Below are 23,098 nucleotides of genomic sequence, written 5' to 3'. Positions count from 1 at the left end.
GACATTATTGGCCTTAAACATCTAAAAACAACCTTGTCTTCCTTCCTTCTCCCTCCTGGTGAACATTCCTTTGTGAGACAGAGCCAGGAGGACAACTCCAGCTTTAACGTGCTACCACTGACCCAGTTTCTCAAGTAGATGAATTGCAAAGTGAGAATGCCTTAAGTCAGACTTGTTAGCAAGATGGCTCTAACACTGCGCTCTTTAACCAGGGACTACCATGAAAAGCATGGGAGGTGCTCTGTTACTATAGGCCTGTGGCAGTGCAAAACGAGTGAAGAAGTGATGAAACTCTGCTGAGCTTGTTACAGTATCCCCTTTCTGAAATAACAACCAGACTTTGAACAGCTGTATAATCTCATAAACAACAGATACAACGACATTACCACATTGTGTATGAATGATAGATGTTAAGTATATTGTCTGCGTCAATACTTTTCTTTATTTTCCAAGCACACATCAAAATGATAGACAAGAGAAACAAGGCTAATTTTCACCATGGCGTCAGTTCAAATGAACATTTAAACCATAGCAAAAGCTTACCCTTAAACCTCTCTGTAAGTCAAGACATCTGTCTTTCTAAAGGGAAAGGAGCCAAATTTTTAAAAAGAGGTGCATTGGAAACTCAGCTGTTTTCTGCCATTTCCATGTAGATCCCTCAAAGACATTTTTAATTTGTTTGATTGTTTTTCATTTTGTTTTGTCTTTTTTGTAAAGCCTGGCTCTTGAGGATTACCTCTGTGACTGAAATGTCATTAGCGTTAGCTAGCAACGTTGATCGGTGCTTGAATCTCACAGTGATGTTTAGCTAGCAATGAGTAAAGTTAGCAACATGACGCAGCAGAAAACAGTAAAATATGCAAAACAGAAACTCAGACACTGAAATGAAAAAGATACTAAAAGCCACAGAAAGCACACAAACATGAGCAACTAATGTGGTGAAAAAACGTTTGAATGGTTACTTTTTTGTTGGGTTTTCTGACTTGTAATTCTGTTGCGTGTTCTTGCTTCTACCACAGGGTGGTGCCACTGAGCTCATTTTCAGTTTGTAGCTGTAAGGCAAAGACTGGAAAATTGAAGTCCTCATCTATGTTGCTTCAGGTATTTCCTCATTGTGATGATAGTCAAATTGCTGATGGGTGAGTTTTACTCTGAAATGCAGTTAATGGTAATACATGAGAGGCATTATCTGGGTCTTGGCTGAAGTTAGCAGGGCTGGTTGTCTGCAGATTTTCAGTAGCTTTAACCAACTAACATTAGAGTTGGAGAAATGGATAAATTGGATTAAAAAAAAAAAAGATTTTAGAAGATGTTAATATACCACTCTGCTTTTCTTTCCAGCTTAATGTGCCTTTAACAGTCTCCACCACAGAAAGGCCTGACTCACATACAGTAACACAGTGCAGATAAGAACTGACTGTAAACCTGTAGGTTATATATTAATTTTCAAGCTTAATATTTATCAGATCCACAGTGGTACTGTATGTACTGCTTCCAGTGAAACAGCCTCCCACTCCAGCAACAGCTCTTCCTGGCTGGTTGCCCTTACAAGCCGACTCAAGGCTTCTGTTCATTACCGAGGTAGCTACACTCTGCCAGTGACTGTGATGGAAGCTTTATAACCTTAATATGCATATATATACATAATTTAGCGTCTCAAGTTGGGTCTTAATCACTCTTAGATGATGCTGACTATTTATAGCAAGTCTGAGAATTAAGGTACAGTCTAAAGATAATGTGTGTATATTTCTATTGTAGTAAGGGTCTGAAGTATTCTATACTGGCATACAGTAGACATGACCATTTAATGTGACGTTGACCTCTACTGGCCACAAGAAGCCATTACATTTGCATATCGGCGCTGCCTGTACCCTGCTTTTGATACCTTTATGTCCTCAACATTGATCCTGTGTAAATGTTTTATATTTTCAGTTGTGCCCTTCCTGAAGGCTCTGCTTTACAGTTTGGGTATTTCTACCAACAGTCATGGTCGATTTGTGGGTGCTACAGCTTGATTTTGATGGATAATGTCTTTAACTCCACCTGTAGTACCATATCTCAGGTTGTAAAGGCTCTCTAGTAGTTGGACATCAAGTTCAGGGTTATTAATGGAACTAAATCTCTAATGACCTCTCGGGGGATAAGGATTCTGTAAATGTACAACTGTATATCTAGACTGCATAAGGGGCAGACTGTATTAAACCACGTGGCTGTCCATTTTATTGGAATGATTCCAGCGTGAACATGAACTTGTGAAGGTTGAATTGGTGACTTTATTCAGACATCAAGCTGTAGATAGGGTCAAATGGATTTACAATGTCATGGCTGAGATTTTGCAGTCTGCTTAGATTCATCTAGCGTAACATGTAACATATTCATATCAGAGCCAAACATCAATTTCAGTCATCTTTATTATCATAATTATCAGTCTGAAAAATAAGGACAACATGCAATACGGAAATTTCACAGGAAAATTAAACAAATATATTGAGTGTTGCTGGTTGTATGACAAAAGGTTGAACTTCGATGTTATTTCCACTGTACATGAAGGAGATATGAAACATACAGTAGCTGAGAGTAATTCCCAAGTCATAGTCCCAACAGTGTTCTTGTTCTTAGTTGAGGTAAGGTCATGTTTAGTTCATCAGAACTACAAAAGAATGAAGCAAAGTGTAATACAGCACTGCTGGTAGCAGCGATTGACATTTGCTATCAACATACAGCTATCACTGATTTCAAACGTCACAAGATTGCTTTCCTCTTGGGTTTCTATAAAACTATTAATATCACACTTTATATTGGAAGGAAAGAAAGTTTGGAAACTATTTTTATTTCTCTAAGTACACAAGCAATTAGAATTAAATAGTTTGTATAAAGTTTGACTAAGTACATGGCGTAATGCGCTAATGTCTCTGTTGTTATCCATAAGCTGGCTTTACATGCAAAAGAGAAAGGCAAATGTTTGCTTGATTCATCCACAGAGAAACAAACCAGGGGAAGGAAATACTTTGTCCTTTCACTTCTGTCCATTAAAAGGGGGGCTGCCTTTCTATTTCTTTTTTTTTTTTCTTTTTTTTATCAAACAATCTTACATCAAGTTCCCTTTATGTTCCTTTTTGGACATCCTGGAATATTTCCAAGTGGACGGATCAGTAACATCAATGCCACTTGTAAAAATACTGTCTCGTCTTGTTTGTATTTTTCATGTATCACTGTTAAGTTTTCCTCACAACACCAGTTCTTTACTGAGTGAAGGTTAGAAAAATCTCTCCGTCCATCCACCCTCCCATCCAAAAAGCTATGCAAGTTAACAGGCTTGTTTGATGAGTCTCGCTGTAATCCTACAGGGTTTGCAAAGGCATGTGCTGGTGCCTTAGCCGTCACCTTTGTGTCCAGTTGTACGTTAGATTAGGACATTTCCCCTGGAGGTACCATCGCTGCATTTATTGTAGCCACCTCAACTTATGTACACGAAGGGAGAGCGTGTCTCCCACTCTATTTCACCTGAGTTCTCGTTTGCTGCCATGGCACATGGCCCTGCAGGAAGAAAGCAACCTAGGAGGGACAGGCCCTTGCTGTGTTGTGCTGAAATGAATGGCTAAGTCGGGAGTGGAGTGTTGCAATAAGATTGCTAAAAGAACAGGAGGGAGACATTCATTTCACAGGTGCAGAGTGGAGTCAGTGCTGGTAAGCATCTCATGCCTGGATGCGTGGGCCATGTCTGCTCTTTATGTGTTGAGGCGGCGTTTTCTCTTGGTTTTGTGTGCGTACAAGAAGTACATAGTGTGCCCAGTGGTGATGAATAATACAGAAATGATAACTAGGATGCCAAAGTGCTGTGGCTGTGGAGCGGAGATCACCATGATGAAGTGAAGCAGATCCATCAGGTAATTCATCGAGCTCTGCACCCCGTTTACCACACCCCTCTCTGACTCGCAGATGTTCTCCTGCAGGAGCTGAGTCACTGTCAGGTCAAAGGACCAGAGACCTAAAACACAGATGTCACTGAGGTTTGAAAGCTGACCCGGCTGTTAAATCAGCCATTTGTCACAACACTTATGCATTTATTCATTCAAGAAATGAATTTATAGGAATAGTTAACTAGAGAACTAGAGTGGTTATGCTACATATCATACATACTGTAGACATTTCAACTTTATTGCCAACTATCAATAAAAGGCAAAAATGCCAAAATCAAAGGTAAATACTGTAACTGTTGCCAATATTTTAACTTCTTTTGACCATGCTCTCTAATGGATAGACTATGTAATGGCAACACTTTCTAAATTGCCTGCAATATGTCTTTAGCGTTTTTGTACTACAATTTCTTATTATTTATCGCCCGACATAGATAACAATATATTCGTAATGGGGTACTATATTGGCTGGTAGTATGTGCCATGTCAGTGTATGGGTCAGGCTCTACAGTTGACAGTATACATTGTATATCAATATGATCCATTGAAACCAGTCAGCTGTGGACGGCTGTCTACTCACCAATGCGTGCTGTGATGACACCCAAGAATAGCAAGATAATGGAGATGTAGGACTCTGGCGCTGTGCCAGAGGGCACATTGTCAAAAAGCACAGTGTTGTTGGTCCAGTGGATAGAGGAGCGGTCTGGTAGCAGTGGCTGATTGCTGCCTCCCCTCAGAGGGTAAGTGTGTTTTTCCCTTTGGCTTGTCATCCCTCCAAGCTCAGCAGAGGAGTTGGAGGTAATATAGGGCATCAGCAAGCTAAGATCCATAGGGCTGCCAGGGGCAAACACAGAGCACACACACAGCAGCAAGCAACCCAGGTGGAGGCAGCTTGAGATGATGCCTGTGTTAACTAGGCCATAGGTCTTCCTGAGTCTGGTGAACATCACCGTGCCCATCAGCCCCGTGATAGCTGATACACCCATCAGCAGACTAAGGAGAGACCCGCTTATGCCCTGAGTATAAGCATAGCCAGTGGTGATGCAGTCAAAGCCCAGGACTGTGGTGTAGAGGAAAGCCAGACCCATTCCAGCCAGGAAGACGGGCTGGCGATAGTAGGCCCTCCAGCCGTCCTTACAGGTGCTCACCAGCCAACGAAACCTCCGGAAACACAGCGGCAGGTCGGTGATTTCTTTGAGGTGCAGGCTTGTGTTGCAGTTACCTTCTGTCAGAGGTTGAGGTTGTGCAACATTACCTTCATCTGATGAGAAAAAGGAATGTCATCCATCACTTCTGTTCATGAATTTTAAAGGCTCAATCCTCACTTGGTGTTCTGCACCCCTCCTGCTCCTTCATGTTAGAATCCATATCATCTGACACACATACACTATCTACGCCAAGCTACATGGCCTACATGTGAAATACAGACCGGCATACAGAGTGGCATTTGGGTGCTGTATACAAACTGAGGATTGTGTCTTCAAATAATGTAATAATGAAGTGCTTACTATCACAATCTGGAGGACTGTAATGTCCTAAAAGCATAAAATGGTCAATCCCTTTGCCCATATGGAAATCCTGCAGAATACATCTCACTACATCAGTACCTGTCATTTATCACTGTTTTTAACATTTGAATTAAATTTCCATGTTAAAGTTGGACTTGATTGACCTTTCAGCACCTTCAAAGAGGAACCATTGTGATGAAATGATACAGTCTGAGGAGAAAGGGATTTTAATATATACTGTACTATACTAATCCTGACTCCAGATTCAACTGCCGTTAACAGTCGATGCTGTATGTCATCTCTACATTGCCGACATGAAGTATTTTAGCCTAATGTACTATGCTAAAACTTATTATTAGAACTCCATTTTTATCTTTTATATCTATCAAGGACACTTGGCAAGTGTAGGACTCCATTATGTCCACCAGCCTTTATTTGTGCTTTCAGTAAATCTCAAAGCGTTCTAATGTTGAAATCTAGGTATACAGGGAAAGGCGGAAACCTCACCTTGTGACCTTCTCCTCTCCATCCTCTGCAGATACACCTGATCCTCCTCCTCCACCGGTGGTTTGATTGAAAGAGCGGGGACAATGCGGTACACGCGTGACAAGAAGAAGAACTCCACAATGAGAGACACAAGGTTCCAGCCCAGGATGAAGCCACAGCCAACTACATTTGAGGCCAGGGTCATGACCTGTCCCACTGCTAGTGGGGCCAGGATGTTAGTCACCTGATCTATCCGCCTCATGGTCGCATTCATTCCTTTTGTTAGGATCAAAGACACAGAGGTCAATGTGCTTCCACTAGAGGACTTTCAGCAAGTGCAGGAATAGACCAATACTTCATTCCATTCTTACATTCCTTGTAATTCAAGTATCTCTCATGGACAACCAGTGACGCAAGCCCGTGACAAACATGGAATACAAGCCAATATGTGCATTAACAGAATGATTCCCCCTCACCAGCTAGGTGACCTCGGTTGTAGCCTGTGATAACCACTATCCAGTCCCTCTGAATGGCAATGGTCAGTGCTGTGCTTGCAAGGTTTGCCACATCTGCCAGGATGATCACCACCGTATAACAAACCACCTTGTGTAAGTTTTGCAATGCAACATGTTACTATGACAGCACAGAGTAGCCACAAGCTCAGAAGCAGAGACAACAGGGACACAGGACAGAGGGAACAACAGCAGCAATAACTCCTCTGTGCAATAACCATGGTGAGTATTCAGTTTGCATATAAACATGGTATCAAGTCATGAAATGCAATTATTAGTCAAATATGTAGCGTGTACTCACAGTGAGCCATCCATCCCAGATCTGTTCAATCCTTTGCTTATATAAGAACACCAACATGAGCACAATGCTACATACTGTCACTGAGATGTTCTGAATGAAAAGAGATGCATGTGCAACTAAAACAGGGGACAAAACAAAACAGTTTTAGATTCCCAGAGCACCCATGATATATTCTGTAAAAAAAAATAAAATGCTAGCCTTTACAGATATGAGTCAGTGGCTGTCAAGCTTGTGCCTTGAGTCCTGCTGGTCCTGCTAGCTATCAAATCAGTGTGTGTGATTTGCAATTGAGGCACCAGGGGAATGCAATTTACCACCTGGTGGAACAGGAAACCAGCAGACATCTAGGCCCAAGATTGAGACCCACTGATCTATATCACTGTGCTATGGTGTACTGTATGCTAAAATTGTCAAATGGGATTTGCGCATACCTTTATTCCTGGGATTGCGGTCAACCCAGTCTCCAATCAAAGCCCCAAGTAGGAGCACTGACCCAGCCACTACCAATCCAAACACGGCAGTCAACAGCAGGTTACGGCCATACAGCTCAATCAGGAACACAGAGATTGCAAAATGCCACATGCGGTCACCCTGTTTAACACAACATAACAGGCGCCATCATTATGTGTTGATTTGCAAGGCGCTGTCTGTATGCTGTCACAGAGTTCACAACAATTAGACTACCTTGCAGTTATTTAAGTTTCGATGTCATATCTATTTCTCCAGGAATCTGTTTCTTCAGGAAATGATTCTTACCCACATTGACAATGCTCCACTCACATAGATGAGAAACTTGGGGCCCTTGAGGTAGATAAGAGCTGAGCCTTATGAGGAAATGCGTGAAAAAGTAATTAGCACACATTATATAAACTATAAACACATTATACAAATTCCAGTTGGATTTAAAGTGGAGTTCACCTGGCATGCTCCTAGCCTTTTTAGCTCTGGCATTCCTGATGTCGTCGGACTCAAATTCGACCACAACCCCACCACACTGGGAGGCATCTGCTCGCTGGGACATTGCCTAGTGTTGGATCGTACGTCAATAAACTGTTGAACTTGTCGTACCCGTGTCTCAGTACAGTGTTTCATCACTGATGGTCATAGCATCACTTAGATTGGACAACATCTAGCATTGCTGGTTGCCTGCTTATTAACATACAAGCAATTTTAAAGATGGCAACAAGAATCGATACATGACAATATGTGGCAACTAATTAAATACACAATTTGGTTTTCCTAGCCAGCAACTTAATGCAACAAAACCTGGAACAACCATTTCCTCTTGAACCCTGCTGACCACTGTAACCTCTTCAGTGTGTATGCAACACTGTATATATAATTTCTGCCTTGTTTTTGTTTTTTCAAAAATACAAGAGGCTTAAATAATGGCTCTCTGATTGTGAAAAATAATGTCAAACAGTAAAATTTCATCAGTTCTTTAGATATGGCAATCCTGAAAATAGCATTAGCATGACACGTAGCTCACTTAGCTGAGGCATAGCTCTATAAATGCAGTTATAAAATGATAATAATTAAAGCGCACATGACTCAAAGCAGGGTCAATCACCTTCGTTCTGATGTGACACTCAATCCTTGCTGCTGTTCCTCGATGATGTATCTTGTGCCATGTATCCTACATTGGGATGCTAGTCTTTCCTGAGAGCTGGAATTCAAGCTGTAGTAGTTTGAAAGGCTTAATAACATCACAGTGTTCAAGTGCACCATTGTATGAAAGTGCCAGAAAAGCAGAACAGGCAGAGGGGCAACAAAGGCAGCCAGCATATTCCAAAGCACGTGACAGTGGGAGGACAATATCACTGTCCACCCACACCACAAAAAGGACAACCGTGTAACTCGTATGACTCAAAATACACACATGCACACACATGCGCGTGGTCAGTGAGCACATGCATGCACAGCCCTACTACTTGCATACACCCACATGCACTGGTGACATGCAAAAAAAACCCCACATCATGCAACACTACATCACTCTTCACACTTGCAAATAGCAGAGGGTGCAAGGCAGATGGCTATCTCATCGCATAACAAAAGCAGCTCACTTGGCAGACAGGAATATGATTCTCAAGATGATGCATAATATTAACAAATGATGACAATGATGATGCTAACAGATCACGCAAACACAACGTTGCTACAAGTACCAATTCATGTGGCATTGCTTGTACATATTTATTCTCATTCTGATCATTTTTTCAAGAATTAATAATGCACTTATTTTATTAATCCTTTATAAGATCCTGTTGAGATAGAATATCTCTTCTGCCACAGAGTCCTGCTTATCACAAACCATTCACACATGTTCTCCATCACCTTCTGTTCTTCCCCATTCAAAACACCAACACAGGAAATTAACTGTTGTCTTCCTTTAATCAAATATTAACACAAACCTGATATTCAGTTGAAGCCTTTGATATAGTCAATATTTTTTCTCAAGGATATTGTCTTGCATTGATTTCATCTGCTATCAGTGTTTGCATTTCCTTCAGCAATATGGATACACTTGTGTAAATTAAGACAAAGCTTAAATGTTTTAATTTAGCAAATATACTGAAATTACAGCTGCTACTGCCAATATGCTACATTAGTGATAATATCATTCAAACTGTAACGTAATGAGATGCTTGCAATACCAAAATATGCGAAATAAGGATAGAAAAAATTGTGACGACGATCAGTGAAAACGTTTTGTTTTCCAATGAAAATACACAATAAGAAGTGACTAAAGGACAAAATCTGTCACATGTACCACTGGTAGTCCAGACCGCAGATCACATAAGATGGCTACAAATTGTCATTTACATTTCATGCTCATATGGATTTTGGTTGTGCCTGTTCATGAAGTATTTCTTTAGGAAGCCAGTGAATTTGTAGAGAGCCACAATAGGAATGGAGATGATAGGAAGGAGAGACAGGAGAACACAGACAGCATAAGCCCAGTCAGGATAGTACTGAACTTCAGCAAGAGGGAAGAGTGCCTGTGGGGGTAATGAAGTTTAAAATCAATATCCGTTATCATTGCATGCCAGATTTAACAAACTGTTTACAGTGTAGAGCAAGTGTAAAATATTTCTTACGTAATCTGGGTTCCAGGCGTTATACGTTGGTCGTTTTTCGGCCGCGACTACGACATAGGCCACAAAAATCAGCAGGAGCATGACAGGACTGATGAAGCGCCAAGTGACCTGCCAGTAGATATTTGGTCTCCGACCTGACATCCATTCAATATCGTCGCTAAACCTGCAGGCAAACAATAGGAATATAGGAATCAGTTGTGCGTTGTAATATTGCAAGTATAATGGTGACATGAAGCACAGCATCACCTGTTTATTCCATAGATGTATACAACACCGATGATTTCGAAGAATGCTATGATGAGCAGAGGGATGGATCCCACGTAGTTGTTGAAAATCTCCAGCCAATAGTTTCCAGAGCCCAAAGTAAAGATGAGGGACACAATAAAAGAAATGATGCAAATGAACCCTGTAAGTAAAGAAGGAAAATATAGGAAATATGAAATTTAGTTTCATGCCATGAATATTATGTTGAATTCATTAAAATGGAAATCTGTAGTTGGGATATAGTTTTATATATATCATAAGACAAGCTAGTGTTATCAGTGCCCCAAACATCATGAATGCACACACCATACAGTGTGAACTTATCACATCTTTCAGTTTACCTGTGAAAATTTCTTTAGGAATCCAGGGTGGAATAACATGCAGGTCCATCAGAGGAGTGAAGACTCCCTGTAGATTCCCAAACATGGAGGACAGGCCCAGGCTGAAGAGCATGACAAAGAAGAGCACTGCCCACAACTGAGAGCCTGGCATATTTATCACTGCCTCAGTAAACACGATGAAGGCCAGACCAGTTCCAGAGGCGCTCTGCAGGTAGGATGTGTTACATGATCTCATACTCACCACCTCACAAAACCTCACTGAGAAAACTGCTCAAACCATAACTGTTTTTATAGTCACTGTGACAGATGATACTACCTGATCCAGGAAAGTCTGCAGATCACAAGTCTTTAGATTGAGGCTTTTGACCTCTTCGGGATCAGTGTGGTTGAGATAGCTGAACCAGTCATCGTAGTTCTGAAGAGTTATGTTTTCATCCCCAATGCTGAATGCATTTGTCAACGTTAATATGTTCCTAAAATCAGCAAGAATTTTATTAAGTCTGTTAGCAGTGCAAGCATCACTGCTAATAATGATGATGATTTAGTAATTAATTGAGAAAACAGAAAAATCTGTGGGTTTTTGTACTGGTTAATTGACAGATCATTTAAGTCATTTACAGTGTTTTTAAAAATTTAGACCATATAGTATAGCAGCAATCATTGTTTTAGGGTCTGACAACTTGTAATTACAAAACTGTCAGCAGCACATCTAGTTGTAATACTGTGTAATTAGAAAGCTGGATACACTGTATGGTGGCACACCATAATTACCTCAATGGTACATACCAGTTTCTGCAGTTATTATAGTTTTCGTTTGCTTTAAATCCCACTATGGAAAAAATAGGAATTGATGCATATATTGAAGTAAAACTGTTCACAAGTCCAACAATCAGGGCATCTCTCTCGCAATTATTCCTGAAAAAGTAAAAATACTGTCTCAGTTTTATTGAACTTTTTAAAATTTTGTACAAATTTATGCAATTTTCCATGAATGGAAATGTGTTCAAAATACTCTTACTTCTGAGCATTATAACTGGAATAAGCAATAAATCCCCCAAAGGCCAAACCTAAAGAGAAAAAGATCTGAGTAGCAGCATCCAACCAAACGTCAGGACTCTTCAGGGTTTCCCACTGTGATGAACATATTAATTGTCAGTCAGATATCAGATTTTACTCATTAAATCTAATCTTTTTATTTGATAAGAGTTGACAAACTTACATTTGGCGTGAAAAGATATATTAAGCCATCAGAAGCCCCAGACAGAGTCAAGGCTCTGACCAAGAAGATGGTCAAAACAAGATATGGGAAGGTGACTGTGACATAAATAGCCTGTTGAAAAAGTTTGAATGTTGATAAAATATTTCATATTCACATCAAGTGGAATAAGACATGTTTCCAACCCCTTGCATGCACTCCCATCATGGTCACTTTTTTGGATAATGAACAACAATCTTCCATCCGTCACCTTTATTGCCTTTAATGCAAAATACAACCCTGATTTCAAAAGAGTTGCCTGTTATACGTAGGCAGTTAATCATAATGTGCCTGTCTGTTTTTCCTGTATATTGTGCACTTTCACGCAGCACAGCATACTTTCACCATGTACTTCTAACCCAACGAACAACTCAGTATACGGACACATAGTTTCTATCATAGTTGTGTACACACAGTGGTACGTCTGCCATCCTCTGTCCTTCTTATCAGTCCTTTATCGAAAGTCTCTTGTGTTTTTCTTTTATCTGTTGGTTCCCCAACCTTACACTGCGAGATAAAAACAGCTTGCACAACATCATAAAAACTTGCTCCAAGATAACTGGAGTAAAACTGAGGGATCTGGCAAGTTTTTGTGACCAACAGACTTTGAGGAAGGCAGAACTTATCTTCTCATCTCCTGGTCATGTGCTGGCCAGAGAATTTTCTCTGTTGCCCTTAGGCCGTCGCTATGTTTCACCAGTCTGTAGGACCAACCGCTTTTTGAAGTCTTTTATCCCCTCTGCCATTCGTCTTTTAAATTCTTTATAAGGTCTTCTCTTATTCCTTTACGATGTTATTCTTACATAAGGAATATTTGACTTGATTTTATTGATTACTGACCCTCCCATTGTTGATTCCACTGTATTCCTTGGTATTCTATTTGAACTGTTTTTTTTTTTTCTCTGTTTTTGTCCCTTTTACCTGTCCTTGTGTGCACTTGTATTTTGTATTGTTGCAAGTTGTTCATAACAATTGCCCCTGGTGGGATTAATAAAGTTGTCTGTAACTGTAACTGTAACTGTACCCCCAGACAGCTAACAGCAAAACCGACCTAAACTAGATCCGCTCATGACCTTTCTGACACCTCTCACTTAGTTCCCCTTTGCCCGACAGGCAGACAGTTCCTCCGTTTGGTCACGTATGCCACTCACATTTGATATAAAAAATACATCCTGTTTCTTTTTGCTCAGTCAGCTTGATTGCTGCTCTAATCCACACTCGAGTGTGACAATCGTGTGTTCACAAAGTGGTGAACCTCTCTCCACCCTTGCTTGTGATCGACTGAGCCTTTCCAGGATGCCTCTTTCATACCCAATCATGATACGATCACCTGTTACCAATGAGCCTGTTTACCTGTGGAATGTTCCAAACAGGTGTTTTTGGAGCATTCCACAACTTTCCCACTCTTTAGCTGCTCCTGTCCAAACTTGTCTAAAACATGTTGCTGCATCAAATTCACAGTTAGCATATATCTACAAAAATCAATGAGGCTGATGAGGTTAAATATTAAATATATTGTCTTGTAACTGTTTTCCATTGAAGGTCAGAATTAGCAAATTATCACAGTCTGTTTTATTTATATTTTCCTCCTTTCTTACTTTTCTGGAATCTGTGTCATATATGTGAAAATATAACACTGAATAATATTATTGTGCTTTTGCTGAACTTTCTGTTAGTCTGCCAGTGATTCAATTTAAAGCCAGAATTTCATTTGGGTAAGTTCTGCAGTGGGATGCTCTTCTTTTTTCCTGCCTACTTGCACAGTGCAAATTTCAGATCTATTTCCCATTCATGTGTCTTTTAGCTCAGTGTTACTGTAAAGGGAACAAAATTTTGCCATTAATTGCTTGTATACAGGCTATAAGGCAGATAAATACAACAATAAAAATCATTTGTAGCATCACATCAAACGGGTAAATTACCTTGGCAATAGTCTCAATTCCACGTATGAAGCAGATGTAGACAATGCACCAAGCAGATGCAAGACACAGCACAAGCCACCACTGAACAGAACCACTAGTCGAGATGTTTGCTGTTATGTTCAGTGTTTCACGATACCAAAAATAGTTCACCGGTGAGCTCTTTTCACATTCGCTTACATAGGCTGTATCAAAGAGATTATTCATATCATGATGAATTAATGCCACTTTATGTCTTTCACTCCACATGTTATTCAGCATTTCTTGTTGATTTCATATTATTATAAGTAAAAACTTACCAGTATGATTTACATTTACTGGACAGTTTCTCCAGGGAAGTGGATTTTGAAAGGAGTTGAAGAAGTACCAGAGGATCCAGGCCAAGATCATGTTGTAGAACTGAGAAACTAAGAAGGATACGAGCATGGAACCCACACCTGCACACACAATGGATGGAGGTGACCTCAAGGAAAGTTTTACACAACTTAACATTGTACAGCGCATTTTTTGGCATCTTGCTTCCCAAAATGAGTTTATTGTACCAAACCCTCTCACCTACACCTCCCAGATATGGGGAGATCGAATTCCAGACGCCAACACTTCCCATGCGGAGCCGTTGTCCGATGGCCAGTTCCATGTACAGCATAGGAAGTCCCTCAAGCACCAAGGCAATGGCGTAAGGAATCAGGAAAGCACCTTGAATTTATTAGAGATAATATTATTTTAATAACTGACAAGCAAACAGTCAACATGCCTTTTTTCAGTAAGGATCTGACTTTGTCTTTATGGTTGAAGGTCCGTTTACTGGACATTTTATTATCAACAATCAGCAGCAATAGATGTTAACACCTGTATTTGGACTCATCTACTGTCTGTTTTGCACACCAGCGTATGAATTGGTGAAAACATTTTGTCCCATGTAACCAACAACATTTTACAAGAAACACGCTACAGTCACAAAATCACTCATCGCTCTCTACGTTAGTAACGTACTAAAATCCCTCTGGTCAGACATGTTTCTAGATTGTTTCTAGTAGAATAATAAAGACACAGATTGAAATTATCCATTCCTGTAGCTCACAAAGCAAACGGCAGAAAGCAAAAAAAGGAAGAGAATTCACTAATTTAGACATGCTGACAGTCATGCTGACAAGTTTTGAAAGTATATGTGGAGGTGATGTTTACATTGAAATGAAAGGCTCTTACCTCCACCGTAGACTTGACACAAATATGGAAATCTCCACACATTACCAAGTCCCACAGCAAAACCTATGCAGGTTAGCAAATACTGAATTTTACTGTCGAATTGTGGTCTTTCAATGATCTCTTTAGGTCCCTCATCCTGCATCTGCTCAGCATTTTCAGCTTCTGTATCCATCACTTGTCTCTATATCTTATGAGGCAAGCACAAATCTCTCCTGTCTGACTTTCTTGTCTGAAAAGAAGTGGAGGCCCCGGTGACTTGTTACATATTTGTATCAGGAGACGAAGGGGGCGACATTTGCTTTATCAGCCTCGTATTTTCTTGTCGACTCTTAAAGCTTGTGAGAACAATGTGGTTTGTTTGTTTAATAAAAGCCTTTGTTTAAAGCGGCAAGATATGATGAAAACCAGGCGATAACAGTTGATTGTAAAGCTAGCGCGGCATAAATGAGGAACCCCGGGAGTAAAACTGTGATAGTACACACATTCCTTTTTAATTTGTTCGGTGATACAGTTTACATTAGTGCTACTTGCACACAGTCTGGGTTATTTCATTCAGTGGTAATTATGGAAAAAAAAACATGGAATTTCTTATCAGACCCAGTCCCCAAAAACACTATTCAAGATGCTTTGTGCTCAGTTTCTTTTCTGTATAATTCAATTCAATTCAATTCAATTCAATTCAATTCAATTCAATTCAATTCAATTCAATTCAATTCAATTCAATATTCCTTTATTAGTCCCAGGAGGGGAAATTCCAATATACAGCAGCATCAATAAAGTTTATTATATTTATTATTATATTCACACAGGATACTATCAGTCTATTATTCTTAACTGGAAACCGGGGCACACAGACTATAACGTAATTCACTTTACAAATAAAGAATCAAATGCTTAAAACTAAGAATATGCGGTTTGATTTAGCCAGTATTTCATTCACCTTTCCTCCACATTGTTAACACGGCACAATAGTGACCCCAGCTGGACAGATACATGTACATTCATAGCGTGGCTCAAGTCAGCCTCCTTCTGGAGCAGCACCTCAGGCCACTCTCAACCTTAATTGTTTAATTACATTGTCCACTATAGCTATGAAATCATACTTAACCCCACTGAAGGATCGATCCATGATGGAGCCCTGGGACAGAAGTCTACTTTGGGCTTTTGCTGTGATCCTGCTTTCACTAGATTTAGCGTTTGTCTGTCTCAAGAATAATGATAGAGTACTGTACATGGCAAGGGTCTCATCATTTCAGATAGTGTCCCAACTAAATCATGACCACATGGACTGTACAACATAATGCCACCCATTATAATAGCCATAGAAAAGTTTGCCTTAACAAAACACAAGAAACAACAAGATAAAAACAGACAAGCAGTTTGTAAACCAACCATAGACAAACAACTCTCACCAGTCACATTGCAGAGTTAAGAATATTGATGGCACTTGGGGTGAAGGACTTCTTAAATACATTTTTATTTGCTAGAGGGTCCCCATAACGCCTCCCAGAGAGAACACTGTTTTGAAAATAATAGTATTCGAAATTTCTGGAAACTGTCAGAGAGTTGTTAACACTCCATAATATTGTTTGAGGCCATAATTTATGGTGTTTTTAGCCCTGCTAGCAGCAGTTCTCTAGGGACGGTGAGCTCTTTGCACGACGGGTGTTCTCAAAGTGATGCCACTCGTTGTTATATAACGGCGCCTTGTGAATTTTTGCAGCTTTTCTTATTGTCACATCACTCATCATCAATTCATTTAAAAGCAAAAATAAAAAGAGAAAATTGGGAATTACGCCAGAATATTAGAGAGGGGATTTTATGTTCTCATTGTTCATTTGAGTGTCGTGAGATATATTACAGAGATGAGACTTGTCCCTCTTCTTCGTCTTTAAACATTTCCAGACGGCAACTAAAGGTACAGCAATACTGGGTATCCCTGCCAATACAAAGATGACCGCATAGATCCAGACTGGATATGTCTTTTCCTCCAGTGTAGGGAATTTCTCCTGCAAAAACAGACAGAAATGTTATATTTTGAGTTTTTGATGGTACATGACAGTGTGTTTATCCATAATTCAAGGGAGGTCGCCTGAAAATCAACTCATATTTACCATTTCAGGATCCCAGGCTTTGTAAAAGATGTTTTCAGAAGCTTTAGTGATGAAGTAAAAGACCAAGATGAAAAGCATAATAAGCGGGCTGATGACTCGCCATGTCACCTGCCAGAAGAAGTTTGGTTTGTGTCCGATCATGAACTTAATATCGTCATTGAACCTAGGAGTGACACACAAACAGCTTCGTCAACAGTGCGAAGACAAAATAACAGAAGAGCAAACATGTTTCCCCAAATAAATGAATAATAATGTGGGATGCTTTCCCATGAAAGAATTTTGTTCCCCTTAGTTGGAAATCAATGTCGATGTCCAAGTGATTATATGAAATCTCCAAATTTAGGGTGAAGGAAGGAAGTATGTTTTTGCTATCAATGATCATTAATCATGCTGTTATACCACTGTGGTTTCAAATGCTGTGAGCATGATGAGATAAATTAAGATAAGATTACGATATATTAAGGAATATTTATATTCAAATCTAAAAATCCAAGTAACAGTACTGAATTATGAACACTATTACTTTAAGTGTCACATATGATAAATCATGACACCAGTTGGTTTACACTATCGCTTATTGTTGCTTGTCAGTGACTTCACAATAAAGCACTAAAAGCAACACCAGGCATTAAAACTTCAGAATAACATCAACACACAAGTCATTTTAAAAGACATAAACACAAAGAAAAGTGAATTTGTATTTTATTATCACCTGTCTATCCCATATATGTACACCACTGAGACCATCTCACTGAACGCGACAACTAGCAGAGGGATGGATCCTCCATAGGTGTCAAAGAGTGAAAGCCAATAGTTCCCAGAGCCTTGGACAAATATCAGACCCACCAGACAGCAGAGCGTACATGTTACACCTGGAAGAGAGCAACGAATGGATCAAACATACTAGAAATCCTTATTAATGTGAAACTACAGAATAGATGTGGGAGTTACCAGTGACAGCCTCTTTTGGCCATGACTTAGGGAAAACTCTGAGGTCTTGCAGTGGTACTAGAACGCCCTCGATGTTACCAAACATAGAAGACAGGCCCAGACAGAAGAGCATTGTGAAGAAAAGGACAGCCCACACTGGTGAGACGGGCATCTTGGTGACAGCCTCGGTGAACACAATGAAGGCTAAACCAGTTCCTTCGACTCCCTGGGCCCAAACAGCACAGTGATATAGCAACGCATGGTAGGATTGATTGAGAGTTAACATCTGGAATATTGCAAAAATTTGATGAAGTCTTACCTCACTGAGAAAAGTATCTAAGTTGCAGGTCTTTAGATCCAGCTCTTGAATAACATCGGGGTATGTTTCATTAAGACGCTGAACAGTCTGATTGTAGTTGCTGTCAGTGACGCTGCCCTCAGCGAGCTCAAACGCATTTATTAATGTTAGGATGTTTCTAAAACACAAAATTTGTTAAGTTTAAAAGATTTTCATAGTTGACGTACTGCTGCTGAAGAAAAAATGTACGAGCTTCTAAGATGTCTGCTTTCACATAAAAGACAATGTACCCAGAAACACAGCTTTCAAACTTCTCTGTTGCTCTGAAGCCAATAATGGTGTAAATGACGATCGCAGCGTAGACAGAGGTGATGCCATTGATGACAGAGATGATCACTGCATCCTGTTCACAGTTGTTACTGAAGGAACAAACATGTTTTTCTTTTACTGACAATGCGGTGCATTTGCCTGTAACTTTAAATGACTCATGCTGAGTCAGAGAGACCAAACTTACTGCACTGAGTTGTAGCTGGAGAAGGAAATAAGTCCACCAAAAGCCAGAGAGAATGAATAGAAAACTTGAGCACCCGCATCAAGCCATGTTGATGGCTTAGCAAGCTCTGCTAACTGGAAGAATTAACAAAGCAGTCAATTATGGATCCAGTCTTTATATTATATATTCAATTCAATTCAATTTCAATTCAATATACCTTTATTTGTCCCGCAAGGGGAAATTCCAATTGACAGCAGCACCAGTGAAAGATAGAATTAGGTAAAAAAAACACAATTATATACATAAGAGTGTAATAAAAATAAGCATTATATAAAAATAAGCATTATCAAATTCTAAATTGTATTTGCAGAGTGTTATGTACACAATGAATTGCCCAGATTATTGCACAGGAAATTTACAGATTATTTACAGATAAATTATCAAAAAATTACTTTCAGCAGTTCTTGTTGTGTAGTCTGACAGCTGCAGGAAGGAATGACCTGCAATGAATTGTTCCACTGTAAGTGTGATTCCTAACATTGATTTAAGAAATGCAACTCACGTCTGGCGTGAAGAGAAACTTCAGTCCATTCAGAGAACCCTTCAGGGTCAATCCTCTAATCAGAAATATGGTCAGCACCACATAGGGGAGGGTTGAAGTCACATACACAGCCTGAAGAAAATAAAGTGTTCACACAATTATTGTTCAGCTGGATTAAAATCTTATAAAATAAAATAAATAAAACATGTAGTAAACAATGCGCTGTATACTACCTTCCCAGTTGTCTCAATGCCACGAATGATGCAGATATAGAGCATAGACCATGCACAAATGTGACATAACACTGTCCACCACTGCAGACCGCCATCCTCTTCAATCGTTGGAGTTGTGTTCAAGGTCTCCCTGTACCAGAAATAATCCACAGGGGAGCTCCTCTCACACTCTGAGACAACACCTGACAGAATTTAACAACCGAGTGTGTCACCAAGCCAAAATCAACAGTTTCTCTAACTTCATTTTCCATTCTGCAGAAACACAGAACCAGCTCTAGCACTACCTGTAAAATTGGCATTCATGGGACATTGACTCCAAGGCAGAGGCTCTTGAAATGAGTTGAAGAAGTACCACAGAATCCAGGCAATGATGGTGTTGTAGTAGAGGCTGATTGTCAGAGATACAAGCATGGACGCAATACCTGCCAATGAATGTTTCAAAAGGGTTTTTTAGGCCACTTTCCACTAGTTTTAACAAACATTATGCAAAATGTTTCTTACCAATGCCTGTCAAATAAGGATTAATTGTAGCCCACACTCCAAAACTGCCTCTTCTTAAACGTTGACCAATGGCGAATTCAAGATGTAGCAGTGGGATTCCTTCAAGAACCAGCAGGATCAGAAATGGTATCATAAATGCACCTGGAGGAAAAACAGCAAAACTGTTTTTTGTTTTTTTTTTTGAAAAATAATAAAATATGTTCAATAGATACTACAAATGAATTCCAACATCTTCGTGTTAATCATTTTGGATGCACGTGAGCACATACAGAGATAAAGTTAGACACTGAACGCACTTAGGTTTACAGTGCAATGTACAATCCATTCATGCCTTTGTAGTTAACACTTTAAGAGGGTTTCCTGTCAGCATGTTTAAAATTTCTTATCTGAACAGATCAGTTACAAGACAGGTTTTTGAGTTCACACCGATGTACACTTATCTGAGCTCTTATCAGAATATAGAGTCTTTACCGGATCAGCACTCTTGTGATTGGACAATAACTACTATCATTTAGATCCCACTGTCATACCCGGTGATCCAGAACCGCAATGCAATTCAGTTCAGTTATATTCAAAGTGCTTAATTTGTCCCTCGGTGGAAAATTGAGGCAAGCTAGTTAGCAAACATAAAACCACGGCAAATAATCCATTCACACATATAAACACAGTATGAAAATACAAAATATGATTCAAAAACACTGAAGTCAAATAAATCAAATCAAAATCGAAGCTGAGAAAAAGATTTCATGGCTGACCAGCAGTAAAATGAATATCCCTTTTTCACTGACTGTCACACACCTTCTTCAAATGCATTCTTGATACTGCTATCAGCAGACAAATCAATCAATCAAAGTATGTAACCAAACGAAATGATGCCTGTGAATGAAGTGTCAATATTGATGTATGGGAAGTACTTTTTCCTCTCCGTCTTGTCTGGATGTCAAGAGATATATATTAATTTTTCTTTTGTTCATTTATTAAAAATAATCAAATAATGAATAAGCACAGTAAACCATGAAAGCATCACTTGCCTCCTCCATGACTCTGACACAGATAAGGGAACCGCCAGACATTTCCAAGTCCCACACAAAACCCCACACAGGTCAGCATGTACTGGACCTTGTTGTCCCATTTCGGTCTGTCTCCAGCCTCTTCCTTCTCCAGCTGGTCCAGCTGCTGATGGGACAATATTCTGTCCTCCAGGCCTGGATTGGGGAATTTTAACTTCATGATCTGTCAAACACTGCAGTATTGTAGTAGTACAGCAGTGCACTGTAGAGTACTGGAATGTAATTTGTGGCTCACTCCGGGAGATCCTACATTACGTATGGACCTCTGTAATAGATTGACTAGCGTCAGAGAACAACAGCTAGAGTGTGAGGGTGTGTAGCGTTTAACGCCTAAGCTGACCAAGCACGCACAATAGTTAACTAGTGTCTTATCTGAGGAAGGGTCAATGCACAGAAGTTCTTCAGAGATTTACTGGCCATTCTTATAGGATTTGTTGTATGGTAACACGTTAATGAGTCAGTTCGCCCAAATGCCAAAAACACATGTTCTCTACAGGAAATGTTACAGTGTGAGGGCTCAGGCTGAGAATCAAGCCTCAGTGCTTTTGTCATTACAAAGGTATTATTTGGTATAACAATACCATCCCTAATCTAGCCACACAGAAAAGTGTTAGTCTCAAATTCTCAAAAAAGTTTTGTTGATTTCATTGGCATGAATCTGATTCTATACCTCTGTAGCTCGGAACGCTTAGTAAATTGATGTTGACCTGTTGCCTCGTTGTAACACACGCGGATTCATTCCAGCTGTAGGTTGCTGTCCCTGTGGTATGTCCCAGACGGGTTGATGCCATGTTCCTCACTAACCACCTCCCAGAACAGGTGAACTGTTGAATTAGCTGGCTAACTGGCATGACATACCCCACGACAACTTTCATTCCTGCCTTTTACCTGCAGCCCTGCAGAAAAAGTGGCAATTTAAACTTCCATGGGGGAACTAATCAAATTCATTACATTTAAAGTTTAACATTTAGAGTTTTTTGGGTGTGGAGGCAACAATAGTGTTAAAGTAATTACAATATCAAAGGTCAAACGATTCCAGCTTGAAGCACCTTGAAATGTTCATGTGATCGTCTGTGTCTGAATTGGAACATTTCTGTTTTAACAAAAACAGTCTACAAAAGATTCATAGGCTTGACTAAAATTAGTGAAAGATGTCCACACAAACAGAAACATCTATGATGGTAAAAATGACTGTTTAACTTATGACATCATGATTAGGAAGGAAACAAAACTGATTTCTTAACAAGCAATTCACCAGTTAAAGTCCAAAATAAAGTTTTCATCAAGTATCTGTATCTGAACTAACACTATGTAAAACACTTTTATTAACGCTCCCTTTGTTATCCATCATCTCCAGTGTGTGGTCTCAGACTGACCAAACATCAGCTGTTTTCCATGAAAACTGAAGGAGAATGCGTCATTAAGAACTGTGATTTGAGAGTTTAGATTGTGTTGAGTCACTAGTCCACAGTCATCTGATGCTTCCCACAAATTTCAGTCACATCATCTTATTCTTCTTTGCTCACTGGCTGAGTAAAACTAAATCAAATATAGAAACATGAACAGAGCTTGAGTCTTTGTTAAGTACATGTGCATAAACTAATAAAATAAATATGGAGGAAAAGAACATAATTAATAATTAAATTAAGATGTTTTAGCATCAAATAAAAAATATTTTGTGTCATGAGCACACTGGTAGCCAAAGAAAACAATGACTGGCCTGTTTAATGTTAAGTGGGAATGTTTTGGTCTCACAAGATCATGGTGATCATGACGGTATCTGAACTTGTGGACAACAGTTACACCAGTGTTTCTCAATTCCGGTCCTCGGGCCCCCCTGCCCTGTATGTTTTAGATGTTTCCTGCTCCAACACACCTGATTCAAATGAGCGGCTCGTTATCAGCCACTGCAGAGCTTGATAACGAGCCGATCATTTGAATCAGGTGTGGTGGAGGAGGGAAACATCTTAAACATGCAGGGCAGGGGGGCCTGAGGACCGCAATTGAGAAACACTGAGTTACACACTGAAAATGTCCAATTTCAATAGAAATTAAAAAAAGCAATTTTAGACTTAAAAGCAGTTCTTAAGACACAGGTGAACTCACAA

At 39.7% G+C, this 23,098-nt stretch overlaps 3 protein-coding genes across 3 annotated transcripts; all 3 read right to left on the bottom strand.

Moving 5' to 3' along the window:
• Positions 1 to 3,728: 3,728 nt before the first annotated feature.
• Positions 3,729 to 7,745, bottom strand: LOC139333587 (ferroportin). Its single transcript, XM_070966094.1, has 8 exons — positions 7,643 to 7,745; positions 7,481 to 7,548; positions 7,156 to 7,315; positions 6,725 to 6,840; positions 6,388 to 6,514; positions 5,933 to 6,187; positions 4,498 to 5,178; positions 3,729 to 3,988 (listed from the first exon to the last, which is right to left on the bottom strand). The coding sequence occupies exons 1-8, from the start codon at positions 7,743 to 7,745 to the stop codon at positions 3,729 to 3,731; spliced, it is 1,770 nt and encodes a 589-aa protein (XP_070822195.1).
• Positions 7,746 to 9,546: 1,801 nt separating this feature from the next.
• LOC139333586 (sodium-dependent neutral amino acid transporter B(0)AT3-like) lies at positions 9,547 to 14,982 on the bottom strand. The gene is made up of 12 exons (XM_070966093.1): positions 14,811 to 14,982; positions 14,160 to 14,300; positions 13,904 to 14,041; positions 13,608 to 13,789; positions 11,650 to 11,760; positions 11,449 to 11,561; positions 11,217 to 11,345; positions 10,747 to 10,903; positions 10,431 to 10,635; positions 10,072 to 10,231; positions 9,826 to 9,988; positions 9,547 to 9,726 (listed from the first exon to the last, which is right to left on the bottom strand). The coding sequence occupies exons 1-12, from the start codon at positions 14,980 to 14,982 to the stop codon at positions 9,547 to 9,549; spliced, it is 1,851 nt and encodes a 616-aa protein (XP_070822194.1).
• A 1,633-nt stretch (positions 14,983 to 16,615) lies between these two features.
• On the bottom strand, positions 16,616 to 21,150 carry slc6a19b (solute carrier family 6 member 19b). The gene is made up of 12 exons (XM_070965964.1): positions 20,952 to 21,150; positions 19,921 to 20,061; positions 19,704 to 19,841; positions 19,420 to 19,601; positions 19,208 to 19,318; positions 18,667 to 18,779; positions 18,443 to 18,571; positions 18,174 to 18,330; positions 17,876 to 18,080; positions 17,637 to 17,796; positions 16,925 to 17,087; positions 16,616 to 16,819 (listed from the first exon to the last, which is right to left on the bottom strand). Exons 1-12 carry the CDS (start codon positions 21,148 to 21,150, stop codon positions 16,616 to 16,618), a joined length of 1,902 nt encoding a protein of 633 aa, XP_070822065.1.
• Between the last annotated feature and the right edge of the window lie 1,948 nt (positions 21,151 to 23,098).

Source organism: Chaetodon trifascialis, chromosome 7 (genome assembly GCF_039877785.1).
Source record: "Chaetodon trifascialis isolate fChaTrf1 chromosome 7, fChaTrf1.hap1, whole genome shotgun sequence".
Classification (NCBI taxonomy): Eukaryota; Metazoa; Chordata; class Actinopteri; order Chaetodontiformes; family Chaetodontidae; genus Chaetodon; species Chaetodon trifascialis.
Note: the sequence above shows the minus strand (reverse complement) of the source record. Positions and strands in the feature narration are given on the sequence as shown.

Coding starts and splice junctions, on each gene's coding strand:
- LOC139333587 (XM_070966094.1), bottom strand. CDS start 7,745: ATGTCCCAGCGAGCAGATGCCTCCCAGTGTGGTGGGGTTGTGGTCGAA. Junction 6,841..7,155: donor CCGCAATCCCAGGAATAAAG/GTATGCGCAAAT, acceptor CCCCTGTTTTAG/TTGCACATGCATCTCTTTTC. Junction 6,188..6,387: donor CAACCGAGGTCACCTAGCTG/GTGAGGGGGAAT, acceptor TCCTAACAAAAG/GAATGAATGCGACCATGAGG.
- LOC139333586 (XM_070966093.1), bottom strand. CDS start 14,982: ATGGATACAGAAGCTGAAAATGCTGAGCAGATGCAGGATGAGGGACCT. Junction 11,562..11,649: donor TATATCTTTTCACGCCAAAT/GTAAGTTTGTCA, acceptor TGTTCATCACAG/TGGGAAACCCTGAAGAGTCC. Junction 10,904..11,216: donor TATAATAACTGCAGAAACTG/GTATGTACCATT, acceptor TGCTGATTTTAG/GAACATATTAACGTTGACAA.
- slc6a19b (XM_070965964.1), bottom strand. CDS start 21,150: ATGAAGTTAAAATTCCCCAATCCAGGCCTGGAGGACAGAATATTGTCC. Junction 18,572..18,666: donor TCCAGCTACAACTCAGTGCA/GTAAGTTTGGTC, acceptor TTGTTCCTTCAG/TAACAACTGTGAACAGGATG. Junction 16,820..16,924: donor AAGCCTGGGATCCTGAAATG/GTAAATATGAGT, acceptor CTGTTTTTGCAG/GAGAAATTCCCTACACTGGA.